Source organism: Paramacrobiotus metropolitanus, unplaced genomic scaffold, assembly GCF_019649055.1.
Source record: "Paramacrobiotus metropolitanus isolate TYO unplaced genomic scaffold, Prichtersi_v1.0 Parri_scaffold0000020, whole genome shotgun sequence".
NCBI lineage: Eukaryota > Metazoa > Tardigrada > Eutardigrada > Parachela > Macrobiotidae > Paramacrobiotus > Paramacrobiotus metropolitanus.
In genome coordinates this window covers 153054-174775 of record NW_026570240.1, presented here as the reverse complement: position 1 = coordinate 174775, position 21722 = coordinate 153054, and the positions used below count along the sequence as shown (strand labels likewise).

The window sequence follows — 21722 nt, the reverse complement described above, 5'->3', positions numbered from 1 at the left end:
GCTGTTACAACCGTGGGTTGGCTGCCAGGGAGAAATGCTAGATAACGTAATGGAGCTGATTTTCAAACAAAACCCAAAGTGTTCGTGCGACGCTAGCGTCGATTATGATGCAGCAGCTTCAGCGAACTGTAGCTGTTGGACCATTGTGGCCGCTCTTGTACTGTGTCAACGCCGTAGCCGCGTAGTGGCTGTATATCCGTTATCCGTTCGTCAATGTTCCGGTTGGTCGGCGCTTCCCCTTTCTCATGTAGACCATTGTGGGAACTCGTAATCCAATAAATAAAAAACAATAATCAATGGCGCTTGCCTTGCCATCAGTCGCCATGAAATATCTCGACAAAGGTAGTTATGCGCGCGCAGCGCGGCTGATATGTAACGCGCACACTGGTTGTTTGCAGTAGGCCAGTGCGCGTTCGATTGGGTCAAACTGAACAATATAGTGCAACTGTGCATCATTCTTTTCCCCCTTCCGCCGGCCGTCTAACAATCGCTAAGAATAGAACCGCTCTGATCAAGGATCGTACAGCGCACCCGAAAGTATGCATATGTAGGTTTCCATTGCGTTTCTTAAGCCGACATCCGGGAGAAAATCTTCCTCACTCATCCAAAAAGCGAATTAGCACAGCATACATAAGCAGCTGCAGTACGGTCGAATGCCGGAACGCCGCAGTGTACGGTACGACTTCCCAGTGTACACTGTACAGTGTATGCGTAAGCCCACTATTCGCTTGGTCACCCTCATCATTCAAAAAAATTCGATGGGGAAGTTTAGCCTTCTATTGATGCGTTAAAGGCGGGTTATATGCGGTGGGCAATAGATTTCCCATAGTGGTTTGGCAATCGCCGTGTGTGCTTTGGATTGATATATAGGGAGCAGCATGTGAGCACAGTGCCGTTGGCTTTACTGGCGGAAACGGAAAATTATTAGCTAAACAGCCTTGATAGTGGCTCCGTTGGCGATTCTGACGTGAAAAAGTGCTTTTGACAGTGAGGGAACGGGAGCCCTGCCTGATGACTTTAGTCCACATGGACTTGTGTGGACGATGCCATCAATCCCTTATCTTGGCGTATTCCGCTAGATTTGCAATCTCCAGAGATCACTCGTATTAAAGGAGCGCTTTTTTTGGCTTGGACGTTACAGTATTAGGCGGTCGACGCGGCCACTGGTACGGATGTTATCATTGAGTCAACTAATTACTGCTTTATGTATTCATGTGGTGTGCGATGATACCGTCCTTGACCGGTATCCCACAGTTTCCCAGTTGGGACGCCTTTGACCACCGTCTGGACAGTGCCGGTTACCCGTGGATGTTATGGAGCGTTTGGAACTATAGGACATTTATAATTCTTCTAATCTTTGCCTTATCTCCGTCTAAGGCAGACAGTCATAATCAAGTGTCGCGGGGAATTAATAGCGGACCAGTAACCTCGGCCTTACCCGCGGATTACCGCAAACACCCACCTATACTGCGTGGCTCCAATATGATAAATATTCTCGGGTTGTTTGAACTATCATCTTGCGATCTAGCGGAAAATGGTCGTCTGGAACTTTTCGGTGCGCAGTTAGCTGTTAAAATGATTAACAGCCAGCGCATCATTCCTGGATACCGGCTGCAGTTGATTTTTAACGATACAATGGTAACTTGCGTACATCCGATCGGTAACACATTAATGAAGCCAAATTGAATTATAAGTGACAATGGGCTTATGGTCCATCAAAACGTCGACATCATGAGCGGTTGCTGCTGTCTGGGTGTTCAACCCACGTGGTCGCCGAAGTAATATGCAGCGAATTAAATTATTCAAGCTAGCAGCTCAGGAATCTGCATAAAACACCTACGGCCACCTTGTGGCTGTAACCACGTAATAGCATGGCGACGGCTTGTGAAACAAGTTCCGAAATAAAAAATTTAGAAATCACGTTTTTGTGTCGGAACAGGAAGTGATTTCCAGTTTTAAGAAAGCACAATCTCCTGCAAATTTTAACATGGCGTTATAATGAATCGTGAGTTAATAACTGTTTCTTGTTGGACCCAGGTTTGCGCTGTTTTGTACACAATCATCATGCCGCTTATCGGCGATATGTTGAAATTATATGACAGCAATGGCATTATTCCACTTATTCAAGAGAATTGGTAATCCAGAAGAAAAATCAAGGGTATGAATTTATAAGCTTTTAAACTGATGTGGTATGGTTTAAATGAAGTAGCCGACAGTAGTGATACACACCAGTGCAACGATTATTCTGGCGGAATACCAAATTTCTTAGTTAGCCATTCGATCTCGAGGAATGTGAAGGTCACTGTTGATAAATTCCAAGCAGCTCGGCCTTAGCGCAAAACAGCTTCCTCTACTATTCTTGTCATTTTTGCGAACATATTGTATGTGATCAGAATAGCAGCAATAATGCGGAACCATAAAACATGACGTGAACTTGTTTTGGTTGAAATTCATTTATGTGAATCGATTTAGTAATCGGATGTTAGGCAAATTCGTTTTGCTACGTGTCTGAAATTTCTATTTACCGCTGTTGGCAACATATCACTGGAAGGTCGTTTTCGTTAATTTACGTCGTGCTATATTCAGATATTCGTTTTACTGCAATAAAAACTGTAGAGCTTTAAAACTAGAACTTTGAGAATTATTAGCCAAAACTACTTCGCGCTATGTTAAAAGGACAAAACTGATAATATTATTTAAAACCGTAACTTTTGTTAGCTCCAGAAAATGAGGAAATGTTGTTTTCCGCTGCGAAGAGAATCGTGATTTTGAACGGCTGCTTTAACTTGCAGCTTCTCCACGCGGCATGCGTTGTTATAAGATCCCAGACCTTCGAAATGTGACACCTTTTCATGGATTACAATCAACTAGCTGTTTGGATCTACTTAAGATAACAACAAACTAAATAAAAATTCAATAATGTAAGCGATTTAGTAACAACAAGCATTTTATTGCATTCACTGCGGCACTTCAAATAAATTGAGGGGCTGTATTAATTACACTGCATAATCGGTAAAGTTAAGAAACTGTGGATTTCGGGAATCTGTTACTAGTACGTGCACGTGTTAAGCACCGCGTAATTACGATGCCGGTGTAATTATACGGCATAAACAAACAAGTGACTACGATTGTATACGTAAACACTTGTTTATGTAATATTAATAGCTACAATATTTTACTTTACGCTTTTCCTCGTATACCATTACCGTATACCAGTATACGAGTGCTGCACGATAATTAGCAATTGATCGCATTCAAACGAGCGTTTAAATCCATCAATCGAGATTAACAAAACTTTTTGATTGACCAAAAAACGTTTATTGATTTGAAGAGCGTGAGTTTGTGTTTAGTACTATGTCGTTATACTCATTATACAGTGTTCGGAGAAAGGTCGCATTGGCAATCAAACCTAGAAGACTCCTTGACTTGGTTGTTTGCATTTTTAAAAATTATTCTTTCGTTTCACTATTAATGTATTGTAGTTGGATGGATGATTGTGTTATAGCCTTATAGGTGTAATATAACTCAGTGTATAGCTAATATCTGTACCCTTGAAATGTGTGGTCGGAAATTACAATATGTAGATTCTTTGAAAGGGCTATTTGCTGTCACCAGAAATCTCACCTAGACAAAATTTTCACTTGCTATATTCGCTAGCGACACCTTATAAGAAGGTGTCGCTAGTCCATGCCAAGATTGCCAACTGAAGAATTTTGAAATGATTAGTGTGTTTTGATTACGATTACCAACAAACAGTACGTACCTATAACTTCGTTTTATGGCGTGCTTGATTCAGTCCCTTTATTTTACGTTTTCAACGTTAATGTTATCGATTTTCAGCTCACGATTTCTCAAGAACGGGTAATTTTTTTAAAAAATCTTTTTTTGTTATTTACGTAATTAATAAAACCGACGACTGCAGAAGGAATATCGATTTTATCATTTCAGAAATTGTGGGGGCTGGCGTCAGCCTAAACTAATAACTTAGAAAAACGTGATGGTTACTAATGTCTGCATAGTATTATCTTGCACTTCGTGTGGGAATATTATATTGCATGATTACGGTTACACGAAGTTACAGAAGAGCATTTACATAAGAACTGTTAGTAGTACATAGGAAGTTGTTAGCGGTGTCTCTGTAGTAATTGAGCATTTTAAACAACTGGGAATGATGATGAGGTGTATCCCGCTTTGTTGTGTAGTGCAGTGTCGGTCACGGCATCAACGCATACTACCGAGCGCTTTTCTTTGGACCAAAAATTCATTTCCTCCTGGGACCGTCCCATGATGAAGTCGCTATTCCACTGGCCCGTGCAACGCCTTATTTTGCTCAGCTGCAGGTTAGTTCTCATCAGTCAATTAACCGCTAAAACACACGACCGCACGCCGTGTACACACATAAATTGATTTTTTATGCTTGACAGATCTCCGCTGGTGCTACTTCACCGGCACTCAGTGATCGTAAGCATTTTCGTTATTTTTTCCGTACGGTGGCACCTGATCAATCCCATAACGAAGCCCGAAGAGCCTTTCTCCATCATTTCGGATGGCGCTTCGCGGCGGCAATCAATGAAAATCAGGAAGCGTACGCCCTGGCCATGAATGAAATTGTGAGAACGTTAGCCGGATACAACATCACGTTCCGCGCCACCGGAAGCATCGGCATCAACAAAATACAAGAACAGCTGAGGATTTTTAAGGTAGTTGGCGCAAATACAATCACAAGCACATACTCAGTGTCAATTAATTCAAAATATGCCAGAGACAAAAATTATTCGTTGTGAAAATTTCGTTTTGAATAATGTTTGACTATTTTTGCTCCGTCTAGTTAGAGCATTATCGGTGTAGAGAGCACAAAGCGGAAATTAACGCTTATACTGCAATTTTTTGTAAGCAGTTGAGCGGTTTAAACACATACATGCAATCCTTGCACCGTAACGATAAAAATGTACGCCATACTCAAGTAAGTAATTTACAGGAAAAAGATGTGCGCATAATATTTGGTGCATTCTCGTTGGATTTTGCGAAAAGGATGTTTTGCGAAGCATACCATTTAGGACTTTACGGAGAACGATATGTATGGTTTATTCCTGGTTCGTATCCACGTTTTTGGTGGCGACTTCGCGACAACAGCACCACTTGCACTGTAGAGCAAATGGAAACCGCTATCGAAGGTACGTGTTGTTTGTTCCCAGTTTGAGTAACCAATGCAGTAAAAGGTCACACTTTCAATATCCCTATGCAGGTTACATCACAGTCACCACAAGCGATTCTCTCATGAATAACCGGACTTCTTCAGCTGGCATTGTACGCAACCAAGGAATTCGCGTTTAATCTCAGTCAATAAATTATCGGATAATTAAATCAAGCTCTTTTTCCATCTAGCGGTACGATCAGTTCACCGTGGTGCAGAACGATCTCCAGAAAGCGGGAGCCTCTTATTCGCCGCAGGCACTGGCGTTCGATGCAGTCTGGACCTTTGCTTTTATGATACAAGAATCGCGAAGTACACTTGATCGTAAAGGATTGAGACTGGAGAATTTTAGTTATAAAAATCGAGAAATGACGGAGATTTTTAAGGATACATTATCGCGCTTGGATTTTGATGGTATTTCCGGACCAATTCGTTTCTATGGGTCTGATCGAGTGGGCGTGTCAGTATTCCGGCAGCACCGAGTTGGCGAAATGAAAACTATCGCATTTTTTAACCCAGAGGATAATTTTCTTCATTTCAACTGCAGTATTTGCGAGCAAATTTCTTGGATTGGTAAGAAATACTCAGATATGTATACACAGCAGCTGCATTACAGTAAGAACCTGACCAAAGATTCGGATTAGTATTGCTGTTCATACGGTGCAACAAAGCTCTTTCTGCGCTTATAATCCACATCTGATTTCGCTGTTTCATGGCGTCCGATTGTTCATGTATACTTATATACTATATAAGTATACATATATAAGTATATATAAGTATATATATACATATATGCGTTGCACTCGGTTTACGTATTGTAATAACATTATTTATAAACGCATCTGCAGTTAATGCATGCATTTTTCTGCACAGCAGTTGTTCAAACTGCTCCTGGAGAGGAGAAGGAATTGGTCGAAAAAATTAGCAGCTGTGGTGATCTTTGATTCCATTTGCAGCATCCGGTGCCCGTGTTCCGGCAGACAGACGCGTTGTGTTGCCGGTAATCGAAACCGTGACCCGAGAAGTTCTTTACATCATCGGTTCCATTGCTTTGTTGGGAATATTGCTGGCATTATCTTTTTTATGCTTTAATATTTTGTTTCATTCTCAAAAGTGAGTACACATTTGCACATGGCATCCATGACGTTATTACCACATTCTGCATATAAATTGCGCGTTTTGTATGCATATTGGCTCTGTAGCGCATGTTGAAATAGTACTTTGTATTCATACGTTTTCAGGTTTATCAAGCTCTCTTCCCCGAAACTAAACAACACCACGGCTCTTGGTTGCTGTTTGGTTTATGCTTCGGTAATATCCCTTGGAATCGATTATGGTGTCACGGGTGAAAGTTCCATTATGAAGTCAATTTGTCAGGTAGATGATTATTGCACTTATGCATAAAAGATGGACCGCAGTGTCGCAAGTCATAAGTGCATTTGACTGAATAAGATATTGTTAGTTTTATTTATTTGTGCTCACGCATACCTGTACTAATTTAATTAAAGTCATAATCTGCGTTAGCATTTGCAGGTGGTAATGGTTTTGCAATCTTAATTACATACCTAATGGCTGGTGTCATAGTCTGCAAAGAAGGAACTCATATTTTTGATGCGACTCAAAAGGTTGCTAAATAACAATGATAAACCAAAAGAATGTCATTTTCAGAACATTTCAACTTATACGTTCGAGTTGAATTTAATAAATTTATAAAACTTCTATTTGATAGGTTCGAATTTTTTTATTTTCAACGGGCTTCTCAGTGGCTTTCGGTTCCTTGTTCTTGAAAACGTTTCGCGTTCATCAAATTTTTCGGAAAGCATCTGGAGGAGTGATCAAAAGCAAGGTATGCAGATATGAACGTAAGAACGAACGGTACGAACGTACGTACCTGTCAGACTTTTATAGAATTTATATAAAAATAAAGCGTGTTACAATCCGCAGGCGAAATTTGTTCTAAGTCGACGTTGCACGGCTTTACCAGTATTTTGTAACGTGTTTCATTTTCTACCATCTTAAAATATTGGTATGGTTTTAGATATTTGGTATTGTTAGGGTACTATTAATATTAATCGTAATAACTATAATATAATAATAATGCTTAATACTTTGGATAAATCACATCAGTCACGAACTAACCGGCTAGACTTGCATATTACCTACTTACTTCTACCCGTACCTATGTACTGTGCGCACCAATATTGAGCACAGTTGCAACTGTTTTTCACAGCTCCTACGTGACAATCAGCTGCTTTGTGGAGTTGGATGCCTGTTCACCATCGACTGCATTTTTCTCTTTATATGGTTTGTTTCCGATCCTATCCAAGTGGAGCTTATGCACATAGGTGAGCAGACCCTCGCCAACAATCCGGATGTGGTTTTGCGGCGGAAATTGGAAGTTTGCTCAAGTGAATACATGACGACGCTGTGGTTGCCAGCGATTTACATTTCCAAAGGCCTTATGCTTCTTGCCGGCATTTTCTTAACCTTTGAGACACGACATGTCAAGGTATCGTGCGTTGTTCACGAGTTTAGCATTTACATTACTTATTGCAGTTAATACCTGAATTGATGTATGCTTGTGTTAAGATGTTAAGAACATCGTGATTGTGCTAAGATGTTGAGGCGATCAGCAATTTTTGCTTGCGCAATTAAAATGATACGAATATTGTTACAGATTCCCGCCCTGAACGATTCTCAAGCTGTGGGATTAAGCATTTATAATGTGGTAATTTGCTCAATCATTGCCTTTGCCTTGACTCAGATCATTGTTGAGCAGCACACTTTAAGATTTATCCTGGTTTCCGGACTAACAATTGCCACCACGTCAGGCACTCTGTGCTTCCTTTTTCTACCCAAGGTGCGTGATTTAATATGTTTTAGCCAGAACAACCATGTATGTGCTTGGCCACGTTTTATATACCACCCGGAAAATCACGGCAAATAATATTATAATTAACTGTGATCACTGGTGTACAATATATTGGGCTATAGAATTCAAATTCAGAATAGTGTAGAAGTTGGTTGAACTTTCAGTTATAATTAACGTATATGTAACTACGAGCAAACTGCCGATATTTTCACTCTATATCCATACTATGCTGAATTAAATCATAATAAAAAAGTAACTGCAACCAAATATAGATATTTCATTTCTTCAATTTCTCGAGAACATCATTATTAAACAATATTACTAAAGAGCAATATTACTAAACAACATTGCGAGAAAATAATCAATTTTGCCTGTTTTAGCACCTAAATTCTGTTAATTTCAGATTATGGTCGTTTTGAAAAACAGCGGAGACGATCCCGTGCTGTCGAGCAGTGGACTAAAGGTGGAATGCAACACCAGGCGTCTGGCCGTCGAAGACCCCCGAGAACGCTTCACGCGGGCGGAAATTCAAAACCGCGTTTATAAACGAGATCTTGTCGAACTGGACACCGATATGGATAAACTGGAAATTCAAGTGCAAATTCCCGTTGTGCCGCGCATCAAGATAAGCGAAGAACTGCTAATGTCCCTTCCGGAATTCTATGTCGATGACGAAATTACGGTAGAGCGATTCATGAAAGCGGAACGGGAAAGAGATCGCATTCCCACGCCGGCTCATGAACGTATTCAAAATCTTCGTGCATTGTTGCCACTACTAAAGCGCAATCGCCTGGATGTGTCGTCGTCACTGTCCGATCGCAGTGACAGCTCCAGTATGGTACGGGATGAGTTTGGGGGATCGACTACAATGGTCATGGAAACACTGGATGGGAATATTACGATTCTAGTGAAAAACAATCAAAAACAGCAGCCGCACAATTCCGCCGGTATGGTAAAATTCCGCAAAGCCATGGTTAAATACAAATTCATTGCCGGAAAGCCGCAACCAGAGGCCACAGACAGCCTTAAGAAAAGATTGCCTACCAATGGTCTTCGGCAGGAATTTAGCACCACCGAGCCATCAACGTCTGAAAGCTGACGTAGATATATGCGTTGTGCAAGTTGTGCGAGTACCCAGCTCCACAAATGTTCAAAAATTTTTATTTGTGGGAGCATAATTTTTGTATATTGCCGTCGTTTCATGACAAATAAAACCGAATTTAAATACTGCTATCTATATATAAAAGGTCAAACTCAGTGTCTCCCCACTAATTGTGTTTTACGAAGAAGCGTAAAATAAAACTACTGTAGCCGCCCGCACAAGTTGCCCCACAGAGTGAGGTATACAGTGTTACACCCACATTGCTCGCTGTTCAGCTGTGTGAATAAAGGCAACGGCCGGATCTGCCAGTGGAGCAACTTGTGCGGGCGGCTACAGTACCTTTTCCGAGCATTACTGCTTCTACTAAGGTCAACGAATAACAAGTATAAATTGTATCATGCATTTTTCGTGGTATATAAAATGAAATGTGATATTAGGGTTTCAGATTTTAATAACATCTGATCTACATACATAACATCATTCTCGAATTAGATACTCTGGTGCTGCACTTCCTATAATATCATATATTATCACGCGTAGACTCGTAGTTCCTGGACCATGCACTAAAGCAGCATAAACACAGCGTTTCTGGCTATGTGAAAATACTATGTCTCCTTAACATGTAAAAATACTCCTAATTAAGCGCTGAAAAAACTGACCACAGTGCAGACCACTAGGGAATCACAGCCGCAAACTGGCTCGCAATCAATTACTGTACTTATTACGGCCTTTATAGCAAGTAGTACTTGATTTGCTGCGTTTCCTCGCTACTTTAGATTTCGATGCTGATCCAGTTGCTCGTACTTCGTCAGTTTCCTGCAGGAGCGACTTCCCTAGCACGTTTACCATCCGGGTAGACCCAGGTCTGACTGTTCCAGTGGGTCTCGAAGCCCAGCGGCGAGAACCAATAATCATTGGTGATGTTGCGATATTTCTTGGTCTTGTCCCGCTCGGCTCCCATGACTATTGGTTCTCGCTGCTGGGCTTCGAGACCTATGGAACATTTGGACTTGACCATGAGTCCACCCGGATGGCGAACGTACTAGGGAAGACGATACAGCAGAAAACTGGCGAAGTAAAAGCATTTTGCGTTAACGGATCAGCGTCGGAATTTAGCGAGGAAATGCAGCATCTACTATAATTGGTACAGCACCACCGGCGGCGAATTAGACGAAATTTTTCGGTTATTCGACCGCCTTTGTTTATCGATGTCGCTGTGCAACCGGCTATCTTTCCATTTTTTGATGATTTAAAAACTTCGAAAAATTCGTCATCGGAAACTAATTAAATGCACTGTACTAAATTTTGCTACACATATTTACCGGTAGTTCTAGATCTATGCATGTTTGAGCAGAACTGATTCAATTATTACTGTATATTTGTGCTACGTGTTGTATATGTCACCATATCTAAATTCTGTGCTATTTCGCATGTCGTGCCTTCTTTGGGGAATTATGTTCTGTTAATCTAGAGAAAGAATCTTTGAGCATGAACGGGAATAGGAGGAATGATCCCGTAAAGCAAATTTTAGTTCATAGATAGTGAACAATAACACAACGTTAACGCACAACTACCGACATTTGAGGACAAAAGATTTGGAAGAAGCAAACGAACTGGTACATGCTAAATCTAAAGCAGCTCACCGATGCGCTATTAGTTCTGCGTACATGGAAACATAGTTCGATATGCAATCGTACATGACGTCCAGAACAGCAGCAGTGATTATGGGTGTAGGAAAGCCGAGCCAGGATCGATATAGGCACTGCAGAACGCACGGTCCAAATTCCAGGATGACTCATCCTACAGCTTTGCCGTTCCAGTCGCAAGTAAATTTACTACTGGTATAAATTTTGGTAAATCGTTACACAATAGTGAGCATAGTATGAAAAGCAGCGGATACGTAACTCATGGTCCGCAAAAATTAAAAAAAAATTAGGAGCGCCGCGCAGTTTATAACGGAGAGGAGATATACACACAATTCAGTTGAATTAACCATATAATTGACAGTTTCAACATTTCGATATATGTATAATATTGAATATTATGGAATATTATGGAGAAACGAATATTATGGAATTATTACGAATCGAATGTATTTGCAATATTTTGTTTTACTGTTTCTTAAATCGTGAAACAGAGCTGGAAAGTATTATCAATAACTACTAACGGTAAGGAATAAAAATGAATGCAAAGGTTATTCCAAAGCATACGCGCGCCATGACCTAAACCATAACCAGCTGTATTTTATAAAGTTTTTAGAAATCTTTACAGTGTTGATACTTTTAACGGAAATTAAGACACATTTTGATAATAAAGTTAGTAACAATATGCTCATAATATCAAATACAGTGATAAATTTAATATGGATGTCATAGCCGGCTATACGAGTACAGTTAAGTACAGTACACAAGCTTGTATATTATGGTGTTAGATCTCTGGACGATACCGCAGTTTATGCCTGCGCCTCCCAGCCTAAATATATCCTATCCACATCCTTTCTTCCATGGCAAGGATGCCGATCGCCGATCGGCACATTTGCTTTTTCACTCTGTACCCACTGATCGACCGCTCCCGTTTTATCCAGCGTATGTGTTGGCTTGTTTCTATGAGGATTACGCGCAGCTGCCAGTTGCAACATTCCCCAACCACGATTTCAGTTTACCCATTTCGTGCATTCCAGAATTTCAACAGCAGCTTCAGCATTTCTCAAAAATATCTGTATCCTTGCAAAGGAAAACTTTAGCTGTTATTTTCTATGCCGTCAAAAAGGATTGTGGTATGAGACTCCTTTCTCTAGAGTAGGAGAACATCAGGAAGCGTTCAGTGTTGGCCAACGGTACTTAGGATCCCCAGCTTTGTTGCAAAAAACATCGTGAACGTAGCTGCTCGAAATTACGTTCGCGGTGTGGATTACGATGTCTTCTCAAGAAATGGTACAGTAACTGTCTTTGACCAGCAAAATGTCCGGTTAATGTATGTCTGCGACCCGGTCAGCCATTCTGATTTCGTTGTATGTTCTTAATTTTCTTAGTACAAGGAAATCAACGTTACTGTTGGACTTTATGCTCGACCTAATTTATAACGCCTTAACTACGAGAATCTGAGGGGTTTTTTTCCTTTTTAGGAGTACCGAAGTACATGATAATTACGCAGTTGACAGTACGCTACGGACAATAATGATACATTCTATATACACTGTGCGATGCAGCGATACAATCATAGAATTATAGATTTCCTTCGTACTGTTGCTGCTGATTTCTTTATGCAGATAAGGACTTAGCAGCTGTTCCGGAAAGGAACCAAATGATAAGGATTGCACAGTTTTTTTTAACATAACGTGATCTCTTACTTTTTACTAATATAGATATTACTCACATATTTTACTTCAGTATTTTTGGTTTGTAAAATTTTGTTACATTAGGTACGAGTGCTGTCATGAATATGTATACTATACCGGCTACGCATACGCGATTAGAACAGGCGCTTTCAGCTTTTAGGCATCAGCAGCCACTACTGCAGTGAACCACAAGTACAATTCCTAATGTTGTATAGATATTCATTTCTGCTAAAATGTACTTCGGAGATATCTTGCTATACGTATCATGCGGGTAATAAGTGAGTAATGCTTACATGGCGACTTTTAAAGCGATTATTCATCACCTGAATGTCCTCTGTGCGAACCGCCACGATGTCGACCAACTGAGATCTTAACTAAGCTGCTCATTTTGTAAATAAGTGCGTCGTGGTAAAACGCTGTATCGAATTGTTTCACGTGTTACCTCTACCAGTTGTCTGTATTGGACCTGGAGCAAAATCTTTTGATCGTTCTGGTCATTATGATTGCTACATTCCGCCAGCATGCACAGGGCGGCTAATAACAAGCTCACTAATCGCCAGCCACAGGAAGTTTTTCAAGAGCTGGTCTCGGGACGAACCTCGTTCTGCTGACGTATGATGCATGGGAGTTCCGTTTATAATTGATTTATTCATTGATTGTATGTACCGTGCGCTGCAGCTGCCGATGCGTAGATCAATCGGCATCTTGCTGTGTTTCCACTGTGCAAGTGGGAATAGTCCAGCCGTGCCGTTAATCAGTCGGCTCACACCGTCTCACCTATTTGTGACAAATTGCACATAAAAACATCACCTCTCACAACCGCCATTTGTTATCCTCATGTTGGGTCATTCTTTGCAGAGGAGGCACGCTAGCAGTATGGTATGAAGTATGCTGTTTACGGAAAGCTACCCGGACTATCCCAGCACGGTGATGTTCCACGAACGGCGTTTACGTATGGGCTTGAAGCTCAGCCTAGATACACCGGGCAATCCGCCATGGTCGCATTCGGCAGCTTCAACGCCCACCCTCGTGTCCACTCCCTCCTTCTGCATCAAAACACGCACACCCAGTCTGTCGGCCGCCAACACACCGGCCAGTCCGTCGACCCATCTGGAAATCCTGCAGAGTTTAACGCTGCAGGGCCCAGTGGCCGGTACACCGACCAATGAGTCCACGCCGTCGCTGCTCGGTTCGGCCAACAGTGTTGTGGCCAGTCCGAGTCGCGTGCCAACCGGCCCCAAGGCACTGCTACCTGAGGAACTGGCCAAGCGCATACAGATGCAAACGAAGAAACCTTACTTAATAATCGACTGCCGACCGGAATTCAAGTATCGGATGAATCATATTTGCGGTGCGGTGAATGTGAACATCGGTGATCGGGTGTTGCGTCGACGACTCCAAAATAGCAAACTTTGTGATATTATTGCAACGAAGGATGCCAATGCCAAAGCCAAGTATAGAAAACGTTTTCTACGAGAGATCGTGGTCTACGATGATAATACTATGGATTGGACTAGCTTGCCCTCATTTAATCCGATCCACCTTCTTTTAAGCTCCTTGAAAAGCGATGGTAAAGACCCGGCTGTGCTAATAGGTAAGCCGCAGCATTAAGCAGTTGTTTGCTCTGCACAATGTGTCAAAAAACAGGAAATTGTAAATGGTTTCAGTAATTTTTTTACATATGTATATCTAATGCTTTTTCTAGGAACATCTGTATTCTGCATAACGTGAAGAAGTTTTTTAGTGTTTTATTGATTTGGTTATTTATGATCGACTTTATTTGACCTTTAATGCGTCTTGCGCAGATAAATGCGTGTACAAATATGTATTGCCACGACATTTCGTCAATATGGGTTGCTTGTTTAGATGACTCATTCAGTTCATTGTATTTTGCGCTGTTTATGCCCTTTTGTGATTGCCAAAATTGCCGTAGCGCGATTATATTCATTGAACTTGCTGGCATAGTACCAGATCTGTGCCACATGATCTGCAGAATATGTGGCCATACCTGTGTAGCCAGTTCTATGTGTATCACCGTATTAATTCGGGATAAACGGCTTAAATTACTGAGTTTATCTGCGTTCAGTCCCCAGAGACTTTTCCAACAGCATGTAAATTGCTCTTCCTCTGCAGGCGGATGTTGTGCTAATTATACCGGTAATTCAACTAGTTACTTTTAGATATGTTACTAATGGGTGATAGTTTTATGGAGTGCTTCCCAAAAGCAGCAATTATCTAAATGCAGGGATAAACCGGATTTCGAAATCGTTTATTGTATATAATACTATATATGGTTCTGTACATATATGTATGCTACATAATTCTGTGTCCATGCTCAGCTTCCGAGACATGTATGCAAACAAAACATATTTCGTACAATTTATATTTAGATGTGTGTAGCTGGGCGTGATATTTTGGTTAATCATGACTCAGAGATACGAACCTAAATAAAGCATAACTTGTGCATGAGAATGCTATGCAAGTGCTAAAATCCCATAATATGTCATCGCTCGTGAGATACGACAAAGATGGTAAACTAGATGCAACTAGACGTTAATAACTTCTGACAGTCTGCGGCGCGCCGCATGGTGAATGGGTTTTACGTTTACTAGCACAACGTAATTAATACACGTTATACTTGTATGTACTTCGATCGTAGTAAAAGCTTTTGATATCCTAATGTGTTTACCGTGAGGCCGTGGAATCCTTGCTTCCTTTTCCGCGGTCGTTGCTTTGCTTCTCTTCCTTATTTGCACTCGATTCTTGTGGTTAATTAGCAGACCGGTTTATTGAGGTTTTGAACGGTTGCACATTTTTCGTGCTGTACATTATCTGAAAATTTTTTTAAATGCTCGCAGTATTTATTAATTGTATCGGTATGTACTGTACATGCATGGCGAATTCTGCTCTTTAGCGAGTACAGAGTGTAGCTATACGTGGAGTGATCGATTATCGCAATATACAGCTCGCTATGTTATCGTATAGGTGGTTTTGCGGACTTCTGCCATCAGTTTCCGGATTTATGTGAAAATTTGACAATGAAAACGGCAACTGCCAATCGGTTCTGTGGTTCACTGACAAGCCCCACCAAATCCCCTCAAGACAGCGTGGAACTGGAGAAAGTGGAAGCTTCGCAGATTTTACCCTTTTTGTTCCTGGGAAATGAGAACGATGCAATGAATATGCAACTTTTATCGGCATGGAATATCAAACATATCCTCAACGTCACGTCGCATGCACCGTGCCATTTCGAAGAAAGCGGCATTCGCTACAAAAGAGTTTCTGCTTGTGACAGTGGACAACAGAATTTGCTGCAGCACTTCAACGAAGCATTCGACTTCATAGGTAGACTTAAGTACCCATAATAATATTCTGAAACTGACCGAAAGTTCAATCGAAATTTGAAATGTACTTTATGTATAAATGTACTTTATGTAATTGAAATGTACTTTATGTATTTGAAATTTGAAATGTACTTTATGTATTTGAAATTTGAAATGTACTTTATGTATTTGAAATGTACTTTATGTATAAATATGGGTTTGAGATGCTAGGTAGTGCAAGTACTATCTCGAATATTAGACTAGCCACTAACTATAAAGTGTTTAGGGACCTGATAAAATATCATTAGTTTCTAGTGTTTGTTGCGATATGTTTTAACGCTTTTCATTCAACGGAACCTAGAGTAGCAAACGGCACACAGCTCTCTGTTTTGCAGAAGAAGCCCGCAAATCCAACAGCTCCATACTGATTCATTGTCAGGCCGGTGTGTCACGATCGGCAACCATTGTTGTCGCTTACGTGATGCATCATTTAGGCATCTCCATGAACGAAGCCTACAACTTGGTTAAAACCAAAAGATCTGTGATATCGCCAAATTTCAACTTTATGGGACAGTTAATGCAGTACGAAAAAGATCTGAAAAAGTCAAAGGGAATCAGTGGATCATCGTCGGACATGGTTTTACCCAGTCCAAGCGGAAGTCAAGGAAAGCAGCAAAAGATTTTCAGCATAGAAACCAGCCTGTGAAGGATAGTCGCATGGAGCTTGACATTATCCGTCCAGTGAATGTGGAACATTCAACAATCTCTCAGAGTTGGTCCTTGGCAAATGTAATTTGCTCTGTTAAACTGTGTCCGTTACGCTGCCTTTTACACTATAATTCCCGGCGTGTAAGCCATAATTCAGCGTTTATTGTGGTTTATGCAGTTCTTTTGATCTCCCGTTCTGATCTCACTACTTGATGCTTGTGCTGTCCCGCAAGCGCTTACGACTATCGGTTATACGGATGCTGCGCCTGTTTCATGTCTTTATGTAGTAATTGATTTGAATGGGCGTGAATTTTGATCTGTCCGAAAGGACGATTGTAATACGCATTTAGATATCGTTATAGATGTACTACTACTATACAAAGCAGTTTTACTTATTCGTATTAAAGATGTTGCGAATGAATTGTCTATGAGCAGAATTCCGTTTTATATTTGCCAGTTTGAGGCAAATTGGTAAGCCTGGTCGGTATATTATTTACGGACTACGGAGTTGATGTTATCGGCACTAAAAAAGTGCAGGTACTATAACATCACATTGAGATGTTGGAATTTATTCATCAGTGCATATTTTCATTATCCGCTTCCGTTCAGAGATTTGGTATAAATTTTGCACTAGAAACCGGTCTGCAGCGAACCAGCTTACTCCTGACCGCGAAATAAATCAGCCTGAGTTTTTGTTGTAATTTGTGAATGCAGATGTGTACAATTGAAGCCTCCGTATTCTAAAAAAACGGCATATTGGTCAAATGTTAATTTCTTTTTCATAATCACTGAATGTAATTTGCAACCAGCATTTACTGTAAGCTCATACATTTGTTTTTTCATTAGACAGTAACAGGCTTTACAGGTCCGAGATAGAATAGAATATGAAATATTGTACCTCCGTATGTGCAATATATTCAAATAAATTTACAAGGTAGGACTATTATTCCAGTCAGTCGCAACACAAAAGTATACTTGTATTAGTTGTTTATAAGTTTACCTTCGATAATAAAGGTGATGTTAACCGCGATGACCGATGGCACATGCCAACAAATTTCGCCATTCTACTAAAAGTAGCAAACGGATCATGACTCATTCTACTGACTGACCGCTCGGTTTCCGGTCAGGACGGCATCTGGACGGATAAACGGTCAAATTGGATGACTCACCATTGGTCATTCGAATGACTCCAGTCTGGAGCAGCAGGAGCTGTTCACAAAATTCGGACAATGATGAGTCACTGTGTACGCGCCTCTGCTAATAATATGAGTAGTTCAAGTTGTGGTCATCTGCTGAAATGCGATGACTGTGAATATCTACATACAGAATATAGTACAGTACAGATTCTACAGTATTGATCAAGAAAGTTTACCGATCGGTCAATCACAAAGATTCACAACCAAATTTGGCAGTGGGTACTGCCATAAAGTACGATTTCCTTTGACCTTACCAATGCAAACGCCCAATACGAATAGTTTTATAGAAGCGATAAAAAACACCTAGCGTCCTCATGGTATTATACGCGCTTCGAGCACTACGCGAAGCTGAATTCAACTCACTCGGGTTAAGCAAGGGAACAGCGTAATTGCACCATTTAACGCTAGGGTAGTTTTTTCACGCTAGCTATATAGGGTAGTTATTTTCAATCTCACAAGATACTCTAACACAGTAAATACAGGTAGGCTTACCAGTTAGGCAAAAGTTTATAAATTCCATTTTCACGCATCAGATTTAAAGATTATGCATTCCGATTAAAGCCAGTGTAAAAATTAAAAAAAAACAAAATTTATTGACTTCATTGTTCGCACACTCACTCTTAATTCGGATGTTTTTGCCTTTTTGGTACCGTGCATTCGTGCTTACAAATCAAGAGGCAGGGACATTACGGTAGTAAACGAGTTTACAATTAGTATTATCATATTATGAGTGAATCCACTCTTCCATCTCAACAGCCTAGTGAATGCCGGCTGGACAGATCAAGACTAGGGTAGCCGGAGAGGTGACGACAAAATAATTGATAAAAATATGAAATACTTAAAATTAAAACGTGAGGAACTCAAAGTAAATAAATTTTGAATGCCAGAAATGTTCCTTCTTTGTTCTTAATCTTCCAAGCCGTAGGAATAAAAGTTTCAGTGCGGGTAGGTTTACAATTCTGGTCACATTGCACCAATAAAAAATCGTTAAAAGATAAAATCACAGTTGAATTCCGCGTATTACGGTAAACTCTTCCATATACACAAAATGGTGCACTTCTATTGCCTAGGCGTCATTGCTGGAAATGCAAATTCTAGGGAGGCATACGGTGTGGATGGATGTTCGGCTCGAAATGAAGACACAGGCACCGACGTAGCAATACGCGCCTTGACTACGGTGTACAGCGATTTCACATCGTCAGCGTCCATCTACCAAGCAAAACGGTTTATTTTGCCAAACCAAAACAAAAATAAAAACGCAATCGAAGATCAAAACTCACGTGTGCATCTGCATACGATAACAGTTCATCCCGATACTGCGGCTCCAGTTTGGCGTACACGGAATACAGCAACCGTAGCGCGTGTTTGACTTCCCGTGGTCCCGCCGTGCGAAGCTGGAAGTATTCATAGAAGACACAGTCGGCAAAACTTGTCGGCCAACGCTGTTCCTGAGAGGCATAGGTCACCGACATAACGGAGACCATGTTGTGCATAATATGGTCCTCTTTGGTGGCCATCTGCCCGACAAACCGAGGAAACAAGCGGATCAAACCGATGACTGTGTCCCAGTCATTCTGCCGCAACAGATACGCTATCCACTGTATAATCAGCCACACGCTAACAGGATCCTTCTCCAGCATGGGCACCAACACATCCACACCGACCTTAGCCAGCTTCACCTTTTCACTATTCAGCTTCTTGGCAGCCAAAGAGACCATCACACTACACAGCCGAGGCACAAATTCACAGGCAATATCTATGGGAAGCTTCGGCTCCTTGTTTACTTTATCGGTAACAAAATCACCGGCAAGGATGCCGATACCCAGAAGCCTAAGGAAAAAGAGCAACATGTTGTTATCTCTCGGCAGCACTTCCTGGTTGACCACAGCCTGAACCATGCGCACAGCACTGGTGGCGTTGAAATAGACGATCTGTGGATCACTTAGCATCATAGCCAAGTCGCACAAAAGGGGATTCTTCTTCTTTAAAGTGTCGACCACGCCGACAATATCCTTGCTGCGCTTGACGTCCAGGTGTCGCGCCCGAACTCCCGCGTCGATGCAAAATGCGAATTTATAAGCCAAACTGTCGGCAGAGGCGATCATCTGCGGTTGGCGGTCATGCATAATAATCAGAAAATCGAGTCGAAGCGTGCCGTAGTGCGGACTCAGTGATTCGGAATATCGTTTTCTTATGAGATCGTTGACGGATTTGTACAGTGCAGTCTGATCACCCACAATTTCCACTAGTCGCACGAGGTTTGTATCTTGCCGCCGAATATTACCTGGAAAAATAATTCTTCAGCGCACCAGTAAGGAATAATTACCAACTGTACACAGGGAGCTCACCGTCAAGGAAAGTTAAGGATGGTAACGTGCACGCAGAAAATAAATTTAAAAAAAGACGAAAACGACGCACAAAAAACTTATTGTTGTCACTGATATTCGGATACTGAGGTACCAGGAACACCACTTCCCCACTAAAAACTGCAGCCAAATCTTACCTGCGATAGTGTAGAGGCTGTTATTGTTATTAACCTCGAACATGCTCTGCACGCGGTTACTAACGTATCCCTCCACCAGCGGCAGCGCTTCGGACTCAAACAAATCCTTCCGCTCCATCCAAAACTGTCTTCGCAACGGAATCGCGCACACATCATACAGTTCTTTATTGTTCATAATTTCCTTTTTATACTTGGCATCGACGGTCTCCAGATTGCGGAGGAGGTGCAGTACGACAGGTCGCACCAGGGGGAGATTCAATCCAGCGAAACATTTGTCCAGCAACTCATCCAGTCGCTTTTTATTCGTGTCTTTTTTGGCATCCTTCGCTACGGAACTGATGCGCTCGATCAGCTCCTGCCGCAGCTGCTCCGCGGAACGCGTATGGAAATGCAGACGACTAACGTCCAGGAGGTCCAACAACTGCACGGCGGGCTTCAGCGTGGGCACCAGCACGCCTTCTTCGTCGCGGAACTGTTGCAGCATTTCCTGCGGATCCTGACACGTTGTCAAGGCTTTGTGCAGGAATTTCGGGCCGCGACGCCCGAAAACTTCTTCCAGACTATTGACTGTATTCTATAATCCGCGCACGATGAGTTTCATGTCTGACTGGTACGAAGCGATCACAAAAACATTACAATAAAAACCAAAATTCCGAAAATGGAAAAGCACGTAGGCTACCTTGATTGTATCGGGCGACGGAGGGGACGCAGTCCTCGCGGGCGGCTCATGTTCACTTCTGGCTGGCGATGCCTTCTTCGTCGGAGCAGCTTTATCTGCTTTCTTCCTTCCAGTGGACCGCGCCTTCGGCGACTTGGGAGATTTCGGAGACTTTGCAATAGGTTTCCTCGATGGCTTCGGTGAGGATTTGGGTGATGGTTTAGCTTTTCCCTTGGCTCGACTGCGACCGCCTTTCCTACCTTTGGAGGGCATATCCTTCACTTACAGACAAAGAGATCATAAACAAATTTTACGATTATAACAATCCAAAGTTGATTGAAACTTTACTTAGAGTAATAAACAAACTGTTTAGAGTAACTCAAATTCTTTCTGCTCTTCACGATCACAGTACAGTACTTTGATATTGATTACAAGTTACAACACCGTACAAGTGCGTATTCCGTGAAAACCGTTCAGCCGCACTGTTGTGACGGTTACGTGGTACTGAAACCAGCACAAAACAAAACTTTACAAAACAAAGGCGAAACTTCATAACCTTGTATCTGCATTAGTAAATTTTACTTACTTTATAGTTTATACATAGTAACAAACGACGATTAATTATGAGATTTGTATACTACACGCTCAAGCCCGTCCGTCTTCTTGACCGCCACATTTATTTTATGTTCGAAATATTTATGTGAGCTCATAGCATTAAACCGTATATAGATACGAGTATAAACAATACACTGTAGCCACGCATGATGCATCATATAGTGGAATGGCAGACAAAATGTTTAGCGTTGAAGCTGAACTGTTTACAAAGTTT

The 21722-nt window shown here is 41.4% G+C and overlaps 3 protein-coding genes across 5 annotated transcripts; 2 read left to right on the top strand and 1 right to left on the bottom strand.

Moving 5' to 3' along the window:
• Positions 1 to 685: 685 nt before the first annotated feature.
• On the top strand, positions 686 to 9324 carry LOC129586270 (gamma-aminobutyric acid type B receptor subunit 2-like). Its single transcript, XM_055479386.1, has 12 exons — positions 686 to 1638; positions 4203 to 4340; positions 4425 to 4700; positions 4979 to 5174; positions 5246 to 5307; positions 5386 to 5767; positions 6151 to 6307; positions 6436 to 6571; positions 6924 to 7040; positions 7425 to 7703; positions 7872 to 8054; positions 8470 to 9324. Exons 1-12 carry the CDS (start codon positions 1213 to 1215, stop codon positions 9163 to 9165), a joined length of 3048 nt encoding a protein of 1015 aa, XP_055335361.1. The 5' UTR covers positions 686 to 1212; the 3' UTR covers positions 9166 to 9324.
• Positions 9325 to 11730: 2406 nt separating this feature from the next.
• Positions 11731 to 16951, top strand: LOC129586148 (dual specificity protein phosphatase 10-like). Of its 3 annotated transcripts, none has more exons than XM_055479179.1 (4): positions 11731 to 12004; positions 13364 to 14099; positions 15491 to 15850; positions 16224 to 16951. In XM_055479179.1, exons 2-4 carry the CDS (start codon positions 13394 to 13396, stop codon positions 16532 to 16534), a joined length of 1377 nt encoding a protein of 458 aa, XP_055335154.1. In that variant the 5' UTR covers positions 11731 to 12004; positions 13364 to 13393; the 3' UTR covers positions 16535 to 16951. The 3 variants fall into 3 exon arrangements, with proteins under 3 accessions (XP_055335154.1, XP_055335153.1, XP_055335155.1); XM_055479178.1 differs by having other exon boundaries at positions 11731 to 12101; XM_055479180.1 differs by lacking the exon at positions 11731 to 12004 and adding an exon at positions 12806 to 12903.
• A 1426-nt stretch (positions 16952 to 18377) lies between these two features.
• Positions 18378 to 21296, bottom strand: LOC129586263 (negative elongation factor B-like). Its single transcript, XM_055479378.1, has 4 exons — positions 20915 to 21296; positions 20236 to 20809; positions 19013 to 20016; positions 18378 to 18941 (listed from the first exon to the last, which is right to left on the bottom strand). Exons 1-4 carry the CDS (start codon positions 21164 to 21166, stop codon positions 18792 to 18794), a joined length of 1980 nt encoding a protein of 659 aa, XP_055335353.1. The 5' UTR covers positions 21167 to 21296; the 3' UTR covers positions 18378 to 18791.
• Between the last annotated feature and the right edge of the window lie 426 nt (positions 21297 to 21722).

Bases quoted from the DNA above. Each gene is read 5' to 3' on its own strand.
- LOC129586270 (XM_055479386.1), top strand. From the start codon at position 1,213: ATGTGGTGTGCGATGATACCGTCCTTGACCGGTATCCCACAGTTTCCC. The intron at 4,701-4,978 runs GTAGTTGGCGCA...AGTAATTTACAG, and splicing joins AACAGCTGAGGATTTTTAAG to GAAAAAGATGTGCGCATAAT. The intron at 5,308-5,385 runs GTACGCAACCAA...TTTTCCATCTAG, and splicing joins GGACTTCTTCAGCTGGCATT to CGGTACGATCAGTTCACCGT.
- LOC129586148 (XM_055479179.1), top strand. From the start codon at position 13,394: ATGCTGTTTACGGAAAGCTACCCGGACTATCCCAGCACGGTGATGTTC. The intron at 14,100-15,490 runs GTAAGCCGCAGC...GTTATCGTATAG, and splicing joins AGACCCGGCTGTGCTAATAG to GTGGTTTTGCGGACTTCTGC. The intron at 15,851-16,223 runs GTAGACTTAAGT...TCTGTTTTGCAG, and splicing joins CGAAGCATTCGACTTCATAG to AAGAAGCCCGCAAATCCAAC.
- LOC129586263 (XM_055479378.1), bottom strand. From the start codon at position 21,166: ATGCCCTCCAAAGGTAGGAAAGGCGGTCGCAGTCGAGCCAAGGGAAAA. The intron at 20,810-20,914 runs GTAGCCTACGTG...CGCGGATTATAG, and splicing joins CGTCGCCCGATACAATCAAG to AATACAGTCAATAGTCTGGA. The intron at 18,942-19,012 runs GTGAGTTTTGAT...TTTGCTTGGTAG, and splicing joins TATCGTATGCAGATGCACAC to ATGGACGCTGACGATGTGAA.